Below are 23,317 nucleotides of genomic sequence, written 5' to 3' on the forward strand. Positions count from 1 at the left end.
ATTTCAAACAGTTAACTTTCCAAGAGACCCCAAGTCATTGAATAATTTCACAAACATGGAATAGGCTAGACAACCTTAAACAGCAATTTTAGTTGCGATATAAGAAAGTACTTGCTTTGATCTGGCTCTTGTGTGTAGCTGCGCTCAAATTGTCCATCCGTGCGGCCTCACCGCGGTTCTTTCAAGAGCAGATGATGCGTGAGCTCGATGGTTAACGCGAAGGTAAACTTTGCCAAAAGATGATTAGACTTAAGTTTGTTTGGCTCGTGAAAACAATTGAATGAAGTCAAATATCCGAAGACAATAAAGAAAAACTAAATAAAGAAACGAAAAGTAAAGAAGAATAAACGGAGAACTTAAAGAAACAATAAAGAAACGAAAATTAAAGAAGAATAAACGGAGAACTTCTTGAAGTCCGGTTGCAAAGCTGGGAATCCTCTTTTCTCTCTGGCGGAATGCCCAGAATACAGGTTTCCCTGAGCTTTGACGTAAAACCAGGTTTACACCTATTTTTCAGTATGAGCCAATGAAGTGTAAACAAACTGAGGCGGGAAAAATCTTCTTTGTTTGCTGATCTCCCCCCACTGGTCTAATTTATGGCAATGAAAAAATTAAAAAAATTTCTTAAGCAAGATCGTTCCTCTGAAACAATGCATCTTTTTGTAATTTGCTATCAAGATTCGTTACAGTCGTGTTTTTACGATTATACAGACACCAAGAACTATGATTTTACCAATCCCGTATACAGAGATACAGAGTTATTCTTAACTAAATGCATATAAAGTTTGCATTAAACACACAGTAGCATTCATATATTCCACTATGCCACATACATACTTTTGAGCACAAAAAGGGAGACATTAAAATACATTTAGAGGTAGTTTAAGTAAAAAGGTCCATGGGCTAGCCAAAAATGCTTGTGCCTGTTTTTGAATGTGTGTGCGTCTTTTGAGTGTGGGTGCGTCTGTTTCGCTGGAATGTGTGATCAAAAAGGGTTTTGTCTTCCCTTTTGAAGTTCGATATCGCATCTCTGGATAGTCTCCAAGGCGTTATAACTCTCATCCACGCCAGGACATTGCCGTCATGGCGGCGCCCAGGGTGGTGAGTTATGTTGTAAGAGGGTTGTAAAACGAAGGTCCTTGTTTTTTCTTTAATTCACATTCTGGTCTTTGAGTGTAGAATGTGTCAAAGGGTCAGGATTCATTAATATGGAACAGATGGTTGAATACCATCCGCTCATTGGTGTTACAGTGTCCTCAATCACAATTCGCTCAAAGGACGAGGCCATGTAACGATGATAATATTTATTTATTTATTTTTAAACCCAGATAACTTGCTGAAATACTTCTGTGGCTGCCTCATCTACCTCAGCCATGCTGATCAAGACCTGTCCCAGTGACCCTGTTTCAACTAAACGTATTCCGTTTCATCTAAACGCCTTACGTTTCCACTATACTCCTTCTGTTTCCACTATACTGTCTCTGTTTCCACTATACTCTCTCTCGCATATACATACATTATATACACGTATGTGTGCATATGTATGTATGTGAAAGGAGAATTAATGTGTGTGTGAGAGTAGAAATATAAGTATATGTAAGGAGAATGTATGTGTGTGAATGCAAGAATATATGTATTTGTAAGGAGAATGTATGTGTGTGAATCCAAGAATATATAAATGTGAAAGGAGAATGTGTGTCCATGCAAAAATATATGTACCATATTTTTGGACTATAGCCAAAGTCACACCTCAGTATAAGTCGCATTACTCCAAAAAAACGTCATTACGAGGAAAAAAACACATATAAGTTGCACTGGACTATAAGTCGCATTTATTTATAACCAAGAAACAAGAGAAAACATTACCGTCTACAGCCGCGAGAGGACGCTCTATCCTGCTCAGTGTAGACTACAGGAGCACTGAGCAGCATCTCTGGCAGCATAGAGCGCCCTCTCGCGGCTGTAGACGGTAATGTTTTCTCTTGGTTCATGTCAAATTAATTTTGATAAATAAGTCGCACCTGACTATAAGTCACAGGACCAGCCAAACTATGCAAAAAGTTTGACTTATAGTCCGGAAAATGCGGTATGTGAAAGTAGAATATAAGTGTGTGAGAGTGCCAGAATGAATTATGGCTTGGAAGGCCCTTCATACTATTTGATAAGCAGTGTTGGGTATAGTTACTTTGGAAAGTAATTAGTTAGGTTACAACGTTACCATCAATTAAAAGTAATCAGTTATGATACAGCGTTACCTATTCATAAAAGTAACGCGTTAGAGTACTCATGCGTTACCAAAAATTAAAAGCCGTTTGCAGCGGCTCACACATGACAGACACAGCCCCCGGCCCCTTTAAATGCACCTAAAAGTCGTGACTCCCGACAATGAATAACGTCAGTCATCCGACTTAATTAACACTGCAGGATAACAATAACAGGAAAGACAGTCAGCAATCGGCCATTCCACATGGCGTTTTATTTATTTATTATCACAGAACATATTATTAATCAAAATTCGCACCTACCCAGCCCGGGTAGTCTAGGCTACTGTATATTATGAGCACCACAAGATAACTCCTGATTTTTCTTTAACTTTAAATAATGCAGTTATCAAAGTACAAGTATGCTTACTTGTAAACACAACCTTAAACAGGCGTGCAGATTTAAATCCATTTAGAAATGATGAACAACCAGCCAGCCAAAGATCTAACAGAAATTAACAGCTGCCTGTCAAACAAAAATGATAACAAACCGACCGAATTAAATCCTTCACTGCCACACAGGCAAATGACAAATCGCTTAATAGCCGAACTAATTATTATTAAAGTGTCACTCACAGAGTGTGCATTTTACCGTTATGTTCTTTTCTTTTTCGTTGACAAATTGAAAATAATGTGCGTACTTCCATAAACCAAACGCTGTCCTCTCTGCCATCTAGACGGGAGTTCGAAAAAAAAAAAAACACACACACACACAGGGTCAGGCGCAGGGCACAGATGCATCACAGCCATTGACTTTACGATCACAGAGTTTCGGCTCCGCTGATACATCCGCAGGTGGCACAGTAGACCTAGGACTACTGTCTGACAAAAAGCAGGCTGCAGTCGGGATTTTCCTTTCCTTAAAATAACGGCTTACTTAAAAAAAAAAAAATAACGAAGTTACTGATTACTTACGCACGAAACTAACGCGTTAAGTTACACATTTCAGGAAAAAAGTAATTAGAGTACTCTAACGCGTTACTTTGTAACGCGTTACCCACAACACTGTTGATAAGTTAGAATCCAAACAGTTAGTTTTTTTCTTTCTTTTTTTACACTTTTTTCATTTACATTTTTGTTCGATTCAACTTCTTTATGTATAAATTATTAATTGGCCCCATGATTTAAAAAAGCAGATTTAAATTTATATTACATTTAAATTTATAATGTATATTACAAAAAATTGAAATAAATAGTTACAGTATAAACAATAAAAGGGAAAATGGTGTCATTGTAAAATAACATATTTTAGGGTTTAATGTTGTGAACACAGAATACAGTTTAGATATTTCAGAAAGTATATAATGTGATATAGAGTATTTGTGTACTAAATTGCTACATGTCCTGATTCAAGTGTCACATCTTTACCTGTGCTTTATTTCAGTTGGTGATTCAATATCATATGATTCTGAAATGGATTTGAATATGAATGAGGGAGACTCTTCAGTTGAAGTGACAGTTCGTACTTTCTTTCCTGAAACATGGATTTGGCAACTTGCTGCAGTTGGGTTAGTGACAATATTGTCAACTGTCAACATCATTTAATATCATACTAAAACCACAATAACTGTAATGCTTCTCTTGGCACTGCACGTCCAATGAGTTTTTGTTACACTTTAAAAAATGTAATGAGCTAATTACTAGGTAACAATGTTACACATAATATTTTTGAGTATTTTTTCAGGCTTGATTTTTTTTTAATGGATTTTACCTGAATAAATTATGTGAAATCGCCTAAATTAATTAATCTCTGACACAATTAATTTAATACAATTAGGGAAATGTTTTCATTCATTTTAAATGTATTCTTAAAAAAAGTCTGTAATTTTGAGTGAGGTCTGTTTGTATTTTGTTATTTTATACATTTGCAATACTGTATACAGCAAAACAGCTTAAGCGGGAAAATACTTGAAATACTGGAAAAGTACTGCACTAATACTAGCAAAGCTACTGCTCATTAAACAAGGATTGATGTCTTAGAGGAGTATTATCCATAACCATAAGCTCTACTCATCTGCACAGTGGTAACGATAGCACTGTGCAATGGAAACTTCAATGTAACAGAAACTATTACAATTGTCAAACATAACTGAACATTAAACAATAATAGATCCTTCCCTTCTCTCAAAAACATAAAATAGCATTTAATTTCCAGATGTACTCCCCATATCCATCCATATGCAAAGCATGCTGGGAACTAACAATCACCTAATTGAGCTAATTCTCTTAAAATAAATAAATTTATGCATTTAGCAGACGCCTTTATCTTAACCGACTTACAGTGCACAAATAGGTTTTATAAGTAAAAAGTCTTCAACATTTTCTATACAACACTGAATCACAATTTCTTTAATGAAATCCACACATTATTTTTAATTATCACCTTAATTTTTTTTTTAATGAAAATTACAAGACCAATGATTCATTTTTTACAGTCTAAGAATATATAAATTCACATGTAAATGAATGTGTGAATTGGACTGTTTTAGATTCATATAAACACAACTTTCATTAGATTCATTCAGATTGATGAAAATTAGACAAACTAGAGACCTACTGTGAATCAGATAGTCAGTGTTTTATATCTGTGCTGAATGTTGTAAAAGCAAAACAGCATCTTAAAAGGCCAATCAAATACTTTTGTAATATCAACACAGAGACTCTGGATCAGCTCAGGTTCTTGTCACGGTTCCTGACACCATCACCTCTTGGGAGACGGAGGCCTTCTGTCTGTCCTCCAAAGGTCTGGGTCTGGCTCCTCCTGCTCAGCTGACAGTTTTCCAGCCCTTCTTCCTGGAGCTCTCTCTGCCTTACTCCATCATCCGTGGGGAGATCTTTGAGCTGAAGGCCACTGTCTTCAACTATCTGTCCAAGTGCATCATGGTGAGACTTCAGACTCAGTCTTATCCAATCATATCAAATCTGCCACTAATCATGTGTGTTTGATTGACAGGTTAAAGTGACTCCAGCTCCTTCCTCAGACTACACTCTCAAAGCCTCCTCTGAGGAACAGTATTCATCCTGTCTGTGTGCTAATGGAACAAAAACCTTTAAATGGATCCTCACTCCTTCTGTTCTTGGTGAGTTTTCCAGTCTGAATCATTGTTTCTCGGTGTTTGTGTATGTTTGTATCTTCACGTACATGTCTTGTGTTGTAGGAGTCTTGAATATTACAGTCAGTGCAGAGGCTGAGTCGTCCCAGACTGTGTGTGACAATGAGATTGTGAGCGTGCCAGAGAGAGGACGCATTGACACAGTCACACGAAGTCTGCTTGTGCAGGTCAGTGCACGTCAAACAGCTCTCAGACGTCATTTCTTCATGATCCTAATGCTGCTTATGTCAGTATGATGTGTTGATGTTACTGTTTTATGCTGCAGGCTGAAGGAACTGAGAAGACAGAGACCTACAGCTGGTTACTGTGTCCAAAGGGTTTGTCTGCAGACAATATTTAGCATCATAGTGTTTCTCTGCTGATCACTAATGTGTTTCTGTCTCTCTGGTTCATAGGTGACAGTCTCACAGAGGAAGTGGATCTGAATCTTCCTAAAGATGTGATAAAGGGATCAGCCAGATCCTCTGTTTCTGTCATTGGTAACATTTACATACACAAGCAGAAATGAGGAGTTTGTGTTTGGGTTTTTAAAATGTAATCAGTTTCAATGGTGTTTGGTTTTAAGGGGACATACTGGGTCGTGCATTGACAAATCTTCACGGATTACTACAGATGCCGTACGGCTGTGGAGAACAAAACATGGCTATTCTTTCTCCCAATATTTACATTCTGCAGTATCTGGAAGACACAGAGCAGCTCACTTCAGCCATCAGAGAGAGAGCCACCGGCTTCCTTAAGAGTGGTGAGAGAAATGAGTCAGGTCAAGAAAATAAGTCTTGATACTTTTGACGTCAGACACACTTAATCAACCTAAACATTTAATCACTATCAAACTTAACAGGATACCAGAGACAACTGAACTACAGACATACTAGTGGTGGATACAGCACATTTGGACATGGAGATGAGAATACATGGTAAATATTTGTAACTTTTTACTCTCACTTTTTTCGAAATAGTTACAAAGTTAAAATAGTAAGCAGATAGGTGGTATTTAGTTTCAATAATTTATGTACAGATTTAATCAACTCAAACAACTAATTATATTATTTAATTTAAAACTTTAAAACACCAGGTTGACTGCCTTTGTCCTGAGGTCTTTTGGAAAAGCGCAGAAATACATATTTATTGATCCACAAATTATTCAGAGTGCAAAGGAATGGTTAATAAGCAGACGGGATTCAGACGGCTGTTTTATCCAACAGGGAAGACTGTTCAACAACAGAATGAAGGTGTGCTATTGGTCACTAAACATTATCACAGAAACAATCTATCTGTAACAAAAATGTTTTACTTAATGTTCCTCTAATATAAACTGCAGGGTGGAGTGAATGATAATGTGACTATCACAGCCTACATTACTGCATCACTACTTGAACTAGAAACTCCAGTAACAGTAAGTTCATCTACAGGAAACACAATATAAACTCAGAAAAATTACGCTCCCAGCTGCTGTTTCTCTGTTTTTGTCTCAGGATCCTGTCGTCAGTAAAGGTTTGTCCTGCTTGAGGTCTGTCATTGAGGATGTCAAAAACACTTACACCACTGCTCTGCTCGCCTACACCTTCAGTCTGGCTAAAGACACAGACACTCGACAGCAGCTTTTCAAGAAACTGGAGGATGTTGCTATTTCAGAAGGTAAGATAGTTGTTTTATTTATATACAGGTCCTTCTCAAAAAATTAGCATATTGTGATAAAAGTTCATTATTTTCCATAATGTAATGATAAAAATTAAACTTTCTTATATTTTAGATTCATTGCACACCAACTGAAATATTTCAGGTCTTTTATTGTTTTAATACTGATGATTTCGGCATACAGCTCATGAAAACCCAAAATTCCTATCTCAAAAAATTAGCATATTTCATCCGACCAATAAAAGAAAAGTGTTTTTAATACAAAAAAAGTCAACCTTCAAATAATTATGTTCAGTTATGCACTCAATACTTGTTCGGGAATCCTTTTGCGGAAATGACTGCTTCAATGCGGCCTGGCATGGAGGCAATCAGCCTGTGGCACTGCTGAGGTGTTATGGAGGCCCAGGATGCTTCGATAGTGGCCTTAAGCTCATCCAGAGTGTTGGGTCTTAAGTCTCTCAACTTTCTCTTCACAATATCCCACAGATTCTCTATGGGTTTCAGGTCAGGAGAGTTGGCAGGCCAATTGAGCACAGTAATACCATGGTCAGTAAACCATTTACCAGTGGTTTTGGCACTGTGAGCAGGTGCCAGGTCGTGCTGAAAAACGAAATCTTCATCTCCATAAAGCTTTTCAGCAGATGGAAGCATGAAATTCTCCAAAATAAAACACAGTGGACCAACACCAGCAGCTGACATGGCACCCCAGACCATTTCCTTCTCCCCAGTCTTCCTCCAGACTCTGGCACCTTGATTTCCGAATGACATGCCAAATTTGCTTTCATCCGAAAAAAGTACTTTGGACCACTGAGCAACAGTCCAGTGCTGCTTTTCTGTAGCCCATTTCCTGCACACGCCTGTGCACAGTGGCTCTGAATGTTTCTACTCCAGACTCAGTCCACTGCTTCCGCAGGTCCCCCAAGGTCTGGAACCGGTTCTTCTCCACAATCTTCCTCAGGGTCTGGTCACCTCTTCTCGTTGTGCAGCGTTTTTTGCCACAGTTTTTCCTTCCCACAGACTTCCCACTGAGGTGCCTTGATACAGCACTCTGGGAACAGCCTATTCGTTCAGAAATTTCTTTCTGTGTCTTACCCTCTCGCTTGAGGGTGTCAATGATGGCCTTCTGGACAGCAGTCAGGTCGGCAGTCTTACCTATGATTGCGGTTTTGAGTAATGAACCAGGCTGGGAGTTTTTAAAAGCCTCAGGAATCTTTTGCAGGTGTTTACAGTTAATTAGTTGATTAAGATGATTAGGTTAATAGCTCGTTTAGAGAACCTTTTCATGATATGCTAATTTTTTGAGATAGGAATTTTGGGTTTTCATGAGCTGTATGCCAAAATCATCAGTATTAAAACAATAAAAGACCTGAAATATTTCAGTTGGTGTGCAATGAATCTAAAATATATGAAAGTAAAATTTTTATCATTACATTATGGAAAATAATGAACTTTTATCACAATATGGTAATTTTTTTAGAAGGACCTGTGTGTGTGTGTGTGTGTGTGTGTGTATGTATGTATGTATGTATATATATATGTATACACCTTTTTTATTTTTTTTGAGTTACCATGTCTCTTTTGCCCATGTGTCCTAAAGGGTCTCGTCTACACTGGTCTCAGTCTGCATCTGCTGATGACTCTGATTCACTGGCAGTGGAGATCAGCTCATATGTGCTGCTAGCTGTTCTCTCTGCTGATTCACTCACTACAGCTGATCTGGGCTTTGCTAACAGGATTGTCAGCTGGCTTGTTAAGCAGCAGAATGCCTATGGAGGATTCTCCTCCACACAGGTGACTCAGACTGCTCAAATCAAACACATGATTGCTGAATAATGGGTAAAAGACACATTACTGAACACATTTATTTCTCAGGACTGTCGTGGCAAAATTTAAATCAACTCTCATCAGCATAAGAGACAGACTCATTCTCAGGTATAATTAAAAAGAAAGCTTTTATTCTTTGCAAAGAAGGTCAGACAGTCATACAGCAACACTTGAGTTCCTGCAGAGTGAAACCGACCCAGGAAGAGGGCAGTCCTCCACCTTATATACCTCTGCTCTTCCAAGGTTACACAGTTTCAGCAGCTGTAAATTTCCACACATAACAAGGAACACTCTCTATGGGCTGTTTCTCACACATTTAGGACTTAGGTGACCCCCTCAGGTCATCCTCAGACATCATCCCCCCACTATATGGCCCAATGACCCCCTCAGGTCATTCTCAGACATCTGTTTTCCCCCCCAGGCATCACCCTTCTGAGCCCACACAGTAAAGAAAAGAAAACACATGCTTATATATACAGAAGCAATGTTAAATGAATTTTTCCACCACAGGACACAGTGGTGGCTCTTCAGGCTCTGTCTTTGTACGCCACCAAAGTGTTCAGCTCTGACGGCTCCAGCACAGTGACTGTACAGTCAGCAGCAGACACTCACCTCTTTGATGTCAATCAGGACAATAAGTTACTGTACCAGGAGAAGCAGCTGCAGGACGTCCCAGCCAAATACAGCATTGAAGTGAATGGCTCAGCCTGTGTGTCTCTGCAGGTCTGTAGTGCATTCAGCTTCATTGACTCAGTCGCTCTCTTTTCTTTCTTAACATTTTGCTGCTGTTTTTTCTTTTAATGTTGACATTCTCAGGTAACTCAGTTCTACAACATTCCCACTCCTACTGAAGCTAAAACACTGAGCATTGATGCAAAGATTGAGGAAGATTCCAAAACACTGGGACAAAATTTCCTTTTGAACTTCAATGTCAAGTAAAAACAGATTTAGATTTTTTTATAGCTACTGTTTCTTTTATTATATATAGATACCTCTTTATTTAATGCCTAAAAATTTTGACAATCTTAGTTGTAAAATTCTATAATTGCTTGGATAAATTTAAAATCATAATAAGCATTAAATCAGGGCAGTACATTTATCTTTTAAAGATATCATGGTCCCCAGGAGACGACTAACATGCTCATTGTGGATATTAAACTTTTATCAGGATTCACAGCTGACACATCATTGGTGAGTTCAGGTGTATAAAGTTATTGTGCATTAAGAAGACACACATTTTTTTTTACACATTTTTACTACTGTTTTTTTTTTCATGATAGCTTTAATTAGCAAAAACTGAAAAAACACCTATTCATCATCATCATATTTTCACATTAGCAATTCTATTTTCCCTATAGCTTACAACGTCAATTAGTTCAGAAGTCCTTGCTCAGAAGTATGTGGAGCGGGTTGACACAAAAGAAGACCATGTCATAGTTTATTTAACAGAGGTAAGTAAATAATAACATTTATATAATTAACATGTATTCCATAATTTCCATGAATGGTACTGTATATATGTATTTTTTGTTTATCCTCTTGCAGATTCCAAAACATATTTCTATGAATTATAAGATGCAAATGAAACAGGTTCTTCCAGTGAAGAATCTCAAGCCAGCAGTGGTCAAAGTGTATGATTACTACCAAACAAGTAAGATTTTATTTTAATATTCAGAAAAATTTAAAGGTGACGGTGTGTAGTTTAATGCAGTTTTCATTAGATAAATAGCAAAACGTATAATTCACAAAATTTTTGGTATTATTAATATTTTATCTTGTTTTTTGTATATTGTTGACACAAAGCCATGCCGTATTATTTATTGGTGTCCTCATTTAATTAATCATATTACTCACTATTGTCTAATTAAAGGTTATAGTAACCACTAACAAATGTTACAACTATTTTCATGATAGATGTATTGCATTTTCTAGTATATATATTGTCACGGGCTGAAGAATCACACGACAGGGTTTAGTGCAAAAGTGAAGCCCCGGAGGGTGTATTTATTGACAGGTGCTTTTAAACCGTGACGTTGCCAGTAGTGTCAGGTGCTCGTCCTCAGTGCCACGTGATCCTGTTTGCCGGCCGGCTGAGTGCAATGGGACTTGGTGTCCTGTGCTCGGGTGGCGGGCTGGTCGATCCGCAGCTTTCTGGAGGGACAAGAGACACAACATTAGTTTCTGTCGTCTGGAGATCCTCTCTCCCTGTGTCACCCTTAGGCGCAGCTTTTATGGTCCTCTTCTCATCCGCTTCAGCTGGGACCGATCAGCCGGCTGTGATCGCGTGCAGGTGAATCTCCCTCGTTGCCAGGGTGACGCTGATAGGTGCCCGGGACATGGCTCACACCCCCGCCCCCTAAGCGCCGTCCTGGTTCCTCGGGCGAGGGGGGAGGTGGGGGCTGGGGGAGGAAGAGTACCTGACAGACCTGCGAAAGCTGTCCACAGGCGGGAGAGTCCATCTGCATTGGTGTTGGCGGTTCAAGCTCGATGTCGCACATCAAAGTGGAAGTCCTGGAGCGCCAGGAACCACCACGTCACCCGGGCATTGGTGTCCTTAGCCCGGGCCATCGACTGTAACCGGGCGTGATCAGTGACGAGGGTGAATTTCCGTCCCAGTAGGTAGTATTTCAACTCCAGGACTGCTCACTTGACGGCCAGCGCCGCCTTCTCCACTGCTGCGTACCGTTGTTCTGTTGTGGACAGCTTTCGGCTGATGTAGACCACCGGGTGCTCCTCACCGTCTTGTGCTTGGGATAGTACGGCTCCCAACCCGTTGTCGGATGCATCCGTCTGCAATAAGAAGGGATAGAGAGAATGGCTGACACTTTTCCCTGTTGCGGACGGATCAGGCCCCGGCCCACCTGGAAACTGAGGTATTTTGCTTTAGGTAGGGCGAGGTGGCATTTCTTGGGTTGGCGGTGAGCCCTGCCTGACGCAGCTCGAGAAGCACCCTCCGGAGCCGCTCCAGATGGTCCTCCCAGGTCTCCGAGTGGATGATGACATCATCGATGTAGGCTGCGGCGTAAGCTTGATGGGGTCTCAGCACGATGTCCATCATCCGCTGGAAGGTAGCCGGAGCCCCTTGCAGCCCGAAGGGGAGAACCCGGTACTGCCAGTGGCCAGTGGGGGTGGAGAAGGCGGTCTTCGGTTTGGCAGTCTCCGTTAACTGTACCTGCCAATAGCCCCGGTTCATGTCCATGCTAGAGATCGAACGTGGACATGAACCGGGCTCTCCCCAGCCGCTCCAGCAGCTCATCGACACGGGGCATCGGGTATCCATCGAATTCGGAGACCTCGTTTAGGCGGAGGAAGCCGTTACAGAACTGGAAGGGTGCCTTCCGGTTTTGGGACCATGACTATGGGAATGGACCAGGGACTGCGGGAGGGCTCAATGATCCCTAGCTTCAGCATCTCTCGTACCTCCCCTTGACTGCGTGTCGCCGTGCCTCCGGGATTCGGTAGGGCCGCTGTCGTACAATGGTCCCTGGCGGTGTGTGTACGTCATGCTGCAGCAGGCGGGTTTGCCCGGGACGTGGGGAGAACACATCAGAGAACTGACCGAACAGATGTTGGAGCTCCGTCTTCTGGGCGGCCGACAGGTGAGTCCTCGTCCCCTCCCAGCGCTTTAGGAGATTGATGTGGTGCAGTTGGCTTTCCTTCCAGCGCCCCGGCTGGCGTACTCTGTAAGTCACGGGCCCCACTTTCTCCGCGATGATGTATGGGCCTTGCCATTTGGCAAGGAATTTAGACGCTGCTGTTGGGACGAGGACTAGGACGTAATCACCTGGCTGGAATTCCCGTGGTTGGGCCGCCAGGTCATATCGTCGACATTGAGCTTCTTGGGCGTCCGCCAGGTGTTCCCGGACGCGGAGCATGATGCGGTCGATCCTTTCCCTCATCTCCCTCACATGCTCGATCGTGGTCCGATGGGCGGTCGGCTGCTGCTCACAGGCCTCTTTGGCGACATCGAGCAAGCCACGGGGCTGCCGCCCAAACAGAAGCTCGAATGGTGTGAATCCTGTGGAAGCCTGGGGGACTTCCCGGATGCCGAAGAGGACGTACGGCAGCATTTTATCCCAATCCCGTCGGTCGTCCGCTGCCACGTGGCAGAGCATCTGCTTTAATGTTTGGTTAAACCTTTCGACCTGCCCATCGGTCTGAGGGTGGTACACGGTGGTCCGAAGCTGCTTTACCTTCAGGAGGTGGCAGAGGTCAGCCATCGTCCGGGACATGAAGGGGGTGCCCTGGTTGGTCAGTATCTCCCGGGGTATGCCGACCCGGCTGCACAGTAGGAAGAGCTCCTGGGCCATGGCCTTGGATGTGGCTTTGCGCAGTGGAATGGCTTCGGGGTATCGGGTCGCATAATCCACGATGACTAATATGTGTTCGTGTCCCTGGGCGGACTTTGGCAGCGGCCCTACAAGGTCCATTCCTATCCACTCAAAGGGCAACTCAATGATGGGCAGCGGGATTAACGGAGCTGGGGGAGGAGTTTGTGGCGACGTCCGTTGGCAGTCCGGACAAGCCTGACAAAACTGCGTGATCTCCGCCTCCATGCCGGGCCAATGGAACCTGCCTCGGATTCGTTGAGTGGTGTTCTGCGCCCCCTAGGTGGCCCGCCATAGGATGGGAATGGGCGAGCTCGACGATTGTCTGTGTCTTTGTGCGTGGGACTACCAACAGCTTTACCTCCACCCCCCTTCGCTGCGCGACACAGTACACCAGGCCATTCTGGATCACGAAGTGTGGGGTTGGGTGTGGTGGTGGTTGGACCTCTTTCCCCTCAACCACTCTCACCTGCTTCCAGCAGTGCTTCAGCCGATCATCCCCGAGCTGCTCCTTCATAAAATTTCCCCCACCCCGCACCTGCTGGAACACATCATAGAAAAGGTTAGAACTTTGGGGGGGGGGGACTCACCATCTCGGGCGCTGTCCGAAGCCAGGAGGACAGGGCGCCGTCGGGGACCTCGGCTGAAGTTCTTCCTCTTATGGTGGTTCCCGGCAGGGCTGGCAGGGCAGGTGACTTGGGTGAGCAGTTGGTCAAAGCCTGGCCAGTCTCTTCCCAACAGGATGGGCATGGGCAGGTCCCTGACTACGCCTACTTCCAGTGGCCAGGTGCTGGTCCTCGTGGAGAGAGTCCCCCACCAGGTGGGTACGTTCTGGGTGTCCCCATGGACACAGGTGATGGTGAGGCGGGCTTTGGTTCCCATCCGTGGGGGAAACAGGGAGCACTGGACCAGGCTTACCGCACTTCCAGAGTCCAACAGGGCTGTACACGGACGGCCTCTCGTGGTGGCTTCAAATGGACGGCACAGCCGCCAGCGAGGCGCGATTGGGAGAGGGTGGTGGCTCCGTTGGCATTAGCTCGTCCTTCTGGCGTGCGTCGCTTCTGGTACACCCTCCGGGGAAATGCCGGTGCTCGCTCCCCAGCCTCTCGTCGCATCGTCATTTCCGCAAGTCTAATTCTGGCCTTGTTTGCACCTTGTGGTGAGCCCGCTGTATTTTATCTGGTGAAGTCTTCTCTTAAACATGTACCAAACGGTTGATTTGGCCATTCTGAATGTTCCTGCCATTCTGAATGTTCCTGCCATCTCTCTGGTGGATTTGTTTTGTTTTGTTTTTGCAGCCTGACAATTGTCTGTCTCACCTGCATGGGGAGCTATTTGTCTGCATGATGGAAAGGCAAATGGCACACTTAAAATCATCTCCAGACCTTTTACCTGGTTAACTTAGAAATAACTAAGAAATAGCCCACATCTGTCTGTGAAATAGCTTTTGAGTCAACTGTCCAATTACTTAAGCTCCCTTGTAAAAAAGGGGGAGGTACATATTAAAGAGCTGTAATTGCTTAACCTTTACTTCACTTTACTTTCACTACAATTGTGATGAGAATACCCTCACATTAAAGCACAGGGAGTGCACTTTAAGCCCACATTTGTTATATAACTGTAACTTGAATATGTTTTGGTCAACAGTTAGAATAATAAAAATTGTGCCTGTGTACAAAATATTTATGGACCTGACTGTATCTAAATACATACACTATGTTTAATGAAAAAATGTTACAACTATGCATGTGAAGATTTGTTTTACTACAGTGAGCAACAATGAACCAGGCCAGAGCCTTCTATTAACTTGTGTCTTGATATTACCTTCTTTCTTTAGGTGATCAGTCGGAGACCGAGTACTCTTTCAACCAAGGGTGTTACTTTGGGTCTACCATTGGGGGGTTTAAACTCGCAGCATATTTATTAATTTATGTATTTCTTGAATAATTTTCTTGTGTAAAAGGTACCGTTCCTGTATTAGAAATACATTGTGATACTTTTACTGATTTAGGCTACTTAACATAAATACAGCTAATCACTTGACTATTTATGCCATAACCTGACTATTTATGGCATGCCTTCCACTGTCAATAAGGTCAAGCATTTCAGTCCTACAGCTCATAGTATAATGACACAGAATACAAAATGTATTTTAATACTGTATGAGTAGTTATTCTTAGTGGCATTGTTTGATTTCATTTGTAATTTTTATGTATTCTTTTATACAGTATTGTTCAAAATAATAGCAGTACAATGTGACTAACCAGAATAATCAAGGTTTTTCGTATATTTTTTTATTGCTACGTGGCAAACAAGTTACCAGTAGGTTCAGTAGATTCTCAGAAAACAAATGAGACCCAGCATTCATGATATGCACGCTCTTAAGGCTGTGCAATTGGGCAATTAGTTGAATTAGTTGAAAGGGGTGTGTTCAAAAAAATAGCAGTGTGGCATTCAATCACTGAGGTCATCAATTTTGTGAAGAAACAGCTGTGAATCAGGTGGCCCCTATTTAAGGATGAAGCCAACACTTGTTGAACATGCATTTGAAAGCTGAGGAAAATGGGTCGTTCAAGACATTGTTCAGAAGAACAGCGTACTTTGATTAAAAAGTTGATTAGAGAGGGGAAAACCTATAAAGAGGTGCAAAAAATGATAGGCTGTTCAGCTAAAATGATCTCCAATGCCTTAAAATGGAGAGCAAAACCAGAGAGACGTGGAAGAAAACGGAAGACAACCATCAAAATGGATAGAAGAATAACCAGAATGGCAAAGGCTCAGCCAATGATCACCTCCAGGATGATCAAAGACAGTCTGGAGTTACCTGTAAGTACTGTGACAGTTAGAAGACGTCTGTGTGAAGCTAATCTATTTTCAAGAATCCCCCGCAAAGTCCCTCTGTTAAAAAAAAGGCATGTGCAGAAGAGGTTACAATTTGCCAAAGAACACATCAACTGGCCTAAAGAGAAATGGAGGAACATTTTGTGGACTGATGAGAGTAAAATTGTTCTTTTTGGGTCCAAGGGCCACAGGCAGTTTGTGAGACGACCCCCAAACTCTGAATTCAAGCCACAGTACACAGTGAAGACAGTGAAGCATGGAGGTGCAAGCATCATGATATGGGCATGTTTCTCCTACTATGGTGTTGGGCCTATTTATCGCATACCAGAGATCATGGATCAGTTTGCATATGTTAAAATACTTGAAGAGGTCATGTTGCCCTATGCTGAAGAGGACATGCCCTTGAAATGGTTGTTTCAACAAGACAATGACCCAAAACACACTAGTAAACGGGCAAAGTCTTGGTTCCAAACCAACGAAATTAATGTTATGGAGTGGCCAGCCCAATCTCCAGACCTTAATCCAATTGAGAACTTGTGGGGTGATATCAAAAATGCTGTTTCTGAAGCAAAACCAAGAAATGTGAATGAATTGTGGAATGTTGTTAAAGAATCATGGAGTGGAATAACAACTGAGAGGTGCCACAAGTTGGTTGACTCCATGCCACACAGATGTCAAGCAGTTTTAAAAAACTGTGGTCATACAACTAAATATTAGTTTAGTGATTCACAGGATTGCTAAATCCCAGAAAAAAAAAAATGTTTGTACAAAATAGTTTTGAGTTTGTACAGTCAAAGGTAGACACTGCTATTTTTTTGAACACACCCCTTTCAACTAATAGCCCAATTGCACAGCCTTAAGAGCGTGCATATCATGAATGCTGGGTCTTGTTTGTTTTCTGACAATCTACTGAACCTACTGGTAACTTGTTTGCCACGTAGCAATAAAAAATATACTAAAAACCTTGATTATTCTGGTTAGTCACATTGTACTGCTATTATTTTGAACAATACTGTATGTGTACTCAGTGGCAGCAGCCCACTCACAATTCGTCATTTGTTCTTATCTTTTAAAAGAACTTGTTTGTACTTATTATGGAAAATAAAGATTTTGCATGCATAAGGAGTCTGACAACAGCCTGCACTCCACATAGAGATCTTATCTCATCATCGTTGGGGGGGGGGGGGGGGTTGATTCAAGGTCCTGGACCTCTCTTAAGCATTAAGAGACCCCCATTGTGCCAAAAAAAAACCTTGGTTTTTCAATAAAGCTATAATAATTGAAACATGAAAATTACGTGAAAAGTGTGGTTTCTGTATTAAATTTAGAGCTGCTCACATATTTCTTTTAATGTGATTTTACAGCATTTACAGCATTACACACATTAGAACCAATCACACACGATTCTATTGAGTTTATGAACACAATGGCCTATCAGAGGTGTTCAGATTAGTCATTGCTGAAATCTCAGTTTTGTTCAGTGCGCGCATCCTAAATTCTTATTCATCATAAGCAACAAAGTGCACGTGTATTAACTATATAAGTTATATAGGACATATAAGATATTATTTTACAGTGTGGACAGCTTCATTGATTATAACAGGAATTTTGAGTGCTTAAACTCTAGCTAAACTGAAATTTGTAATATTTTTTAATGTGAATGTTCTTTGCTCGCTTTCTCCATAATTTACCCGTGTTAATTAAAGATATTTTGTTTTTACCATAGAATGTTTGTATTGAGTTATGATCACTTTAAATAAAAAATCAGTTGTATTAAATATTTAAAAATAAATTACATAGTTAAATTACCTTCTATTAACTAAATCAAATCAATAATTGAAATGATTGTTAATAGCTTACAAATCATTTGCATTAGAACTTCTGGAAAGCTTATTGCTTACATAAAGTAACATCAGCTCATTCAAATTCTCTGATCGGGCCTGTCCAAATACCCACACTTATGATCCGCTCTTTAACTAAGCTACAAGAATACTTTTTGTATACACCAATAACAGCTTTATTGAACAATTCTTCTCCTCCAAATTACATATTCCGAAATTATCAAAGAGTACCATGACACATCCACGTGCAATTCCGGTTGTGGCTAGAAAGTGATACAGCTTAAACAGGAAGCTAACAATAAATTAAATTTTCATCCCCAATAATTAATATGCTACTATTTCATTTTATTTTTTTAGTCATGACTGTGCAAGAGGTTGCAGGTTTCAAAATTTAAAAATAATACAAAATATCCAGGGTTGGAATTAGTTTGCAATTTGGATTTTTATAAGATCCTTTGTTTCCTGATAAATGCCGTCTCAACTATTTCTGAAGTGCTTCTTGTTGGAAAACAATCTTACCAGAATGTTTTTCTGTTGGAATTGTGTAGGTCCATGTGTTTTCTTTTTTTTTTCTGTCTTTTTTTTTTTTTTTTTTTATAAGCTGTTAAATTATTAAGCAGTGACTCATGTAGTTATTTTTTTTTTGTGTTTTATGTGGTGCGCTGGGCATATATTTTTAATTCCTGATTTGTTCCCTGACATGATGCTTGTTGCAAAGCAAAAGTAAAATTTTGGTAAAATAAAACACTTCTTTTACAAAGAACACCACTTTCTCAGATAACAAACTGAAGCAACTCCTGCATAGATTGCAATATCCATTCTCGATCCAATGATTTCAACTAATTCAGCACCACCCTCATGGACAGCACCGGGTAACATCACACGTAAGAAGGTTTCATGTTAACTCTGAATTCATTTTTTTAAATGGCTGTTTAAATATCAAGAAATGCTCAATATAATAATGCATTTTGTCAGACTTTGAATTATTATTTTTTTCTAAATGCTACAGTAAAACCTAGTGAAAGTTGACAGAGACAAATTCTTGGGTGTCCTGAAGAGTAATTTGTTGAAAATTTTATGTTAATTCTTCAGAAATTTTAAAAATGCATGTAGAAAAAGCACGAAATAGTCAGTCTTATGTATTTTAACACTTTATTTTCCTCCCAAACTAAGCAGTAAACTGTATATTTTATAATATGCAATATTAATATGCTTTAAAAAAAAAAAAAAAAAAAAAAAACTTCTTGTTTTGGGGCACATTTAATTAATAGCTGCTGAAATATTGGTCTTCCTCAGCTTTTTGGCCACTTCATGTATCCGTACCCTAATTTAACAGATAGGCCTTCAAAACATGTCCACGGTGGCAACAGTGAGAATAAAGTTAGGCCCTGAGATTTTCCTCTGAAATGCAACTAACACCTCAAAAATGCAGAACATGCTTCTGGTTCCACAGCAACCAAAGACAAATTGTCTGATAACACTAGTTTTATGGCTCAAAGGAATGCGGGCAAAGCTAATATTACTCAAGTGTCTCTAAAACGAATTAATTTATAGGAAAACCTTTCTTTGAATGAAAACACATATGCCGGGCTTATCGAACAATTGGACCAAAAACAGCATGTTTGGCGCCCAAGTCCCGCTCCCGAAAGCTCTGTACCTTTGAAAAAGTACTACCTCGCAAGCAGGGACTTTCTGAGGGGCATTTTATTTTACCAGGAACTTTATTTAAATCCTGGTTCCTGCGGTGGCAACACATCAAGTACCAGCCCATAGTCCCTAGTTCCTGGGTAAAGTTCCAGCAGTGGAAACGCAGCTATATACTTCAGGTCATTGTATAGTGTATGTTGTTACTCTTCATGTATGTTGGTTTTTTTGTATTGTAAACCGTTTTATGCAAGCTTATGATAGAACCACTTGTTCGTGTAATCTTATATGTAATTTTGCATTAACACTTAATAGAGTTCCATATAAACTATCAGCCAAAGGGCCGTAAAACTAATATCGCCAACCTCCTGGTTGGAATTTCAGCCTTTCTCACTGGACAAGCCAATCTTCTCACACCTTAAAATGCTTACGCACAGTTCCGCCCAGCTTTTTCTTCTTCTGCTTAATTTTCTCTCTTAGCCTTTTTTTTCCACTTTCCACTGGGAAGAAATGATTACCATCAAGTCAGAACATCTTTGGAATTCATCAATCTTCAAACCCAAAAGAACATGATCACAAGTCCAAAAACCTTAAGGCTATCAAGACTTTCATCTTAGACTGCATCCAGACACTTGTCAACAACCAAGGCAATGCAATGATCATACATTTAACTAAACGAAACTATTCCCCTTTTTCCTGACATTAATTTGTTCATTTGTAAATTCTATGTTTCTAGCTTCCGGTCTCATTTGCGTCCAGCTATTTTTAGATGTACAAAACAGTTTGTTTTGCTGCTTGACATTGACAATTGATGTGTCGTGTTATATTATTTTAATCTGTTACCTTAAAGGGTTAGTTCGCCCAAAAATGAAAATTATGTCATTAATAACTCACCCTTATGCTGTTCCAAACATGTAAGGCCTCCTTTTATCTTCGCAACACAGTTTAAGATATTTTAGATTTAGTCCGAGAGCTCTCAGTCCCTCCATTGAAGCTGTGTGTATGGTATACTGTCCATGTCCAGAAAGGTAAGAAAAACATCATCAAAGTAGTCCATGTGACATCAGAGGGTCCGTTGGAATTTTTTGAAGCATCGAAAATACATTTTTACGAAAATACGATTTTATTCAGCATTGTCTTCTCTTCCGTGTCTGTGTGAGAGAGAGTTCAAATCAGAGCCATATAGATCAAAGCAGCTGGATTACCGGTTCACGAACGAATCATTCAGTTCACCAAATCGAACTGAATCGTTTTAAACGGTTCGCATCTCTAATACGCATTAATCCACAAATGACTTAAGCTGTTAACTTTTTTAATGTGGCTGACACTCCCTCTGAGTTCAAACAAACCAATATCCCGGAGTAATGCATGCACTCAAACAGTACACTGACTGAACTGCTGTGATGAACACCGAGTCGAGCCAGATAACGAACAATAGACTGACTCGTTCACGAGTGAAGAACCGGTTGCATCGGTGTTCGGATCACCAGTAGTTCTTTCGGACAGTTCGATTCAATACACCGGTTGAAGAAAACCATTCACCAGTTCTTTTGAGCTCGACGTTGGCGATGATTGCCCTTGATTCAAGCCTTCGGTTTACCCGCACCCATAACACTAGCACAGAATCAGTTCAGAATCAATCACCAAAAGAATCAGTTCAGTTCAGACGCTCTGTGCGTGACATAATTTTCATTTTTGGGCGAACTAACCCTTTAAAGGGATAGTTCACCCAAAAAAGAAAATTATGTCATTAATGACTCACCCTCATGTCATTCCAAACTCATAAGACCATCTTCATCTTCGGAACACAGTTTAAGATATTTTTGATTTAGTCTGAGAGCTCTCAGTCCCTCCATTGAAATTGTGTGTACGGTATACTATCTATAGTTATAAAGGTAATAAAAACATCTTCAAAGTAGTCCATGTGACATCAGAGGGTCAGTTTGAATTTTTTGAAGCATCAAAAATACATTTTGGTCCAAAAATAGCAAAAACTACGACTTTATTCAGCACTGTCCTCTCTTCCGGGTCTGTTGTGAGGGCGTCCACTACAGTTTGGTGATATCGGGTTCGTGAAGGAATCACACGATATAACCGGATCTTTTTGAACCAGTTCACCAAATCAAACTGAATCGTTTGAAAAAGTTTGCATCTCCAATACGCATTAATCCATAAATGACTTAAACTGTTAACTTTTTTTAATGTGCCTGATACTCCCTCTGACAAACCAATATCCCGGAGTTATTCATTTACTCAAACAATACACTGACTGAACTGCTGTGAAGAGATGAACACCAAGCCGAGCCAGATAACAAATGAATGATTGAGTCGAAGAATGCAGATCATATTTATTTTGCTTTAGCATGAAGCTGCAGTTTCACAATACTCGAATTACACTTGAGTAACATGAGTAACAGTAAAATGCTCCAGCCACTTTTATCTTCATGTCTTTTGCTTGCCATCACAAGCCCACTCTCCTTTGTGTCAGTTTTAGTTTGTTAAAAGCAATGAGTGCATTAGCCTTTTATCTGACACTTTTTCTTTGATGTTGAACCACTCCGCCCCTGCCCAGCAGTCAAAGCGGCATTATGTTGCAAAGGTGTGGACTCAGAAGAAGGCTGCAAGGGTTAAGGGTGCCATTTGGTACAGGGCCATGCAAGTGCTGCAAAATCCAGGTTGCGGCTCACTTGACCACAGTAGTTTTGCGGCACTCTTAAGCCTAAAAAAACATGGTTCCACAGTATTTTCCATATATATGTTATCTTAAACATTTTAGCACTTCTGGTTTTCTCTCAGAGTCAATGGGTTTTTTGAAAGTGAGTTTGATTAAATCCCCTAAAATAAGGTCCGTGGTTCACACAAGCTTAAGATACATTCTTAAGTTGCTAATGAGTTGCTAAATGGGACTACAGGCACTGTCAGAGACATATATGGCTTTATCATACACCCGGTGCCAGGCACAATGTTAAGTGTTTTTTTTTTTTTTTTTGCTAGTTTCAGCCCGACGCAGTTATCATTTTCATGTCCTGTGTCACATTGTTTAAATAGCAAATGCATTTGTGCGCTCATGGGCATGCTGGCCTGAAAACGAGGTGTGTTCAGGCGCATTATTAGCGTGTTGCTATTTTGAAGCAACTGAAAATAGACTTGGCTTTAGACCAGGTTTTAGTTAGTCAGTTGCACAGTCTATTTCAGTTGCTTTTTTTTTTTTTTTTTTTAAAGAGCGCGTTCGTATCGGGTCCACAACGCATCCACAACCATACACTCTGCTTATTACACACAGACCCACATGGAAAAAATACTATAGTAATTTATAGTAAATACTGTAGTGTTTTTGAACCATTCTATAGTAAAGTACTTGAATTAATTTTGTTGTGGTATTTCTATAGTTGCTGTGGTAATATAACAACTTTAGTAATGTAAACAAATTACTTTACTTTTGAAACATTTAAAGCAGGCAGGGTTAATTTTACAGTGGTACTCAACACTGATTACTGCCAGTCCTTCTTCACTTGAATTAAGGTTATAATACTTTAATTGTAAAGTACAACCACCTCAGAACTGGACTTAAGCAGCTCTTTTAACTTTTTTATTTTACTTTTTAAGGTTAAATACATGTTTAAAATAAGATAAAGTTTAATAGCTTTTTTTTTTATCAAATCTTTGCATAGTCATGACAGGAAACACTGGCATCTGACAATGCATTAAAGAATAATAATAATAATAATAATAATTGTTTATATATACTTGTTTAGTTGATTTTTCAATATCGTGGTATGCCAGTTTCAATTCTCATATCTGGCACACTGCCTATGTCTCGTCCTCAC

General features: G+C 40.4%; 1 protein-coding gene across 27 annotated transcripts in view; it reads left to right on the plus strand.

Moving 5' to 3' along the window:
* Nucleotides 1–23,317, plus strand: part of LOC127972265 (alpha-2-macroglobulin) — a 51,005-nt gene that overhangs the window by 13,378 nt on the left and 14,310 nt on the right. For 2 of the 27 annotated variants that reach the window (XM_052575655.1, XM_052575654.1), the window contains exons 18-35: nucleotides 3,646–3,769; nucleotides 4,919–5,144; nucleotides 5,215–5,341; nucleotides 5,420–5,541; nucleotides 5,640–5,691; nucleotides 5,770–5,853; nucleotides 5,940–6,116; nucleotides 6,216–6,291; nucleotides 6,450–6,606; nucleotides 6,696–6,770; nucleotides 6,850–7,012; nucleotides 8,610–8,803; nucleotides 9,347–9,559; nucleotides 9,653–9,771; nucleotides 9,946–10,027; nucleotides 10,195–10,287; nucleotides 10,382–10,487; nucleotides 15,002–15,387. The exons of 4 other annotated variants lie outside the window; for them this stretch is intronic. In XM_052575655.1, the coding sequence (XP_052431615.1) occupies nucleotides 3,646–3,769; nucleotides 4,919–5,144; nucleotides 5,215–5,341; nucleotides 5,420–5,541; nucleotides 5,640–5,691; nucleotides 5,770–5,853; nucleotides 5,940–6,116; nucleotides 6,216–6,291; nucleotides 6,450–6,606; nucleotides 6,696–6,770; nucleotides 6,850–7,012; nucleotides 8,610–8,803; nucleotides 9,347–9,559; nucleotides 9,653–9,771; nucleotides 9,946–10,027; nucleotides 10,195–10,287; nucleotides 10,382–10,487; nucleotides 15,002–15,111 (2,300 nt within the window). In that variant the 3' untranslated portion in view covers nucleotides 15,112–15,387. 21 more of the 27 variants (XM_052575640.1, XM_052575648.1, XM_052575651.1 and 18 more) reach the window with 19 other exon arrangements.

The sequence above is a fragment of the Carassius gibelio genome, chromosome B15 (genome assembly GCF_023724105.1).
Source record: "Carassius gibelio isolate Cgi1373 ecotype wild population from Czech Republic chromosome B15, carGib1.2-hapl.c, whole genome shotgun sequence".
Taxonomy (NCBI): Eukaryota; Metazoa; Chordata; class Actinopteri; order Cypriniformes; family Cyprinidae; genus Carassius; species Carassius gibelio.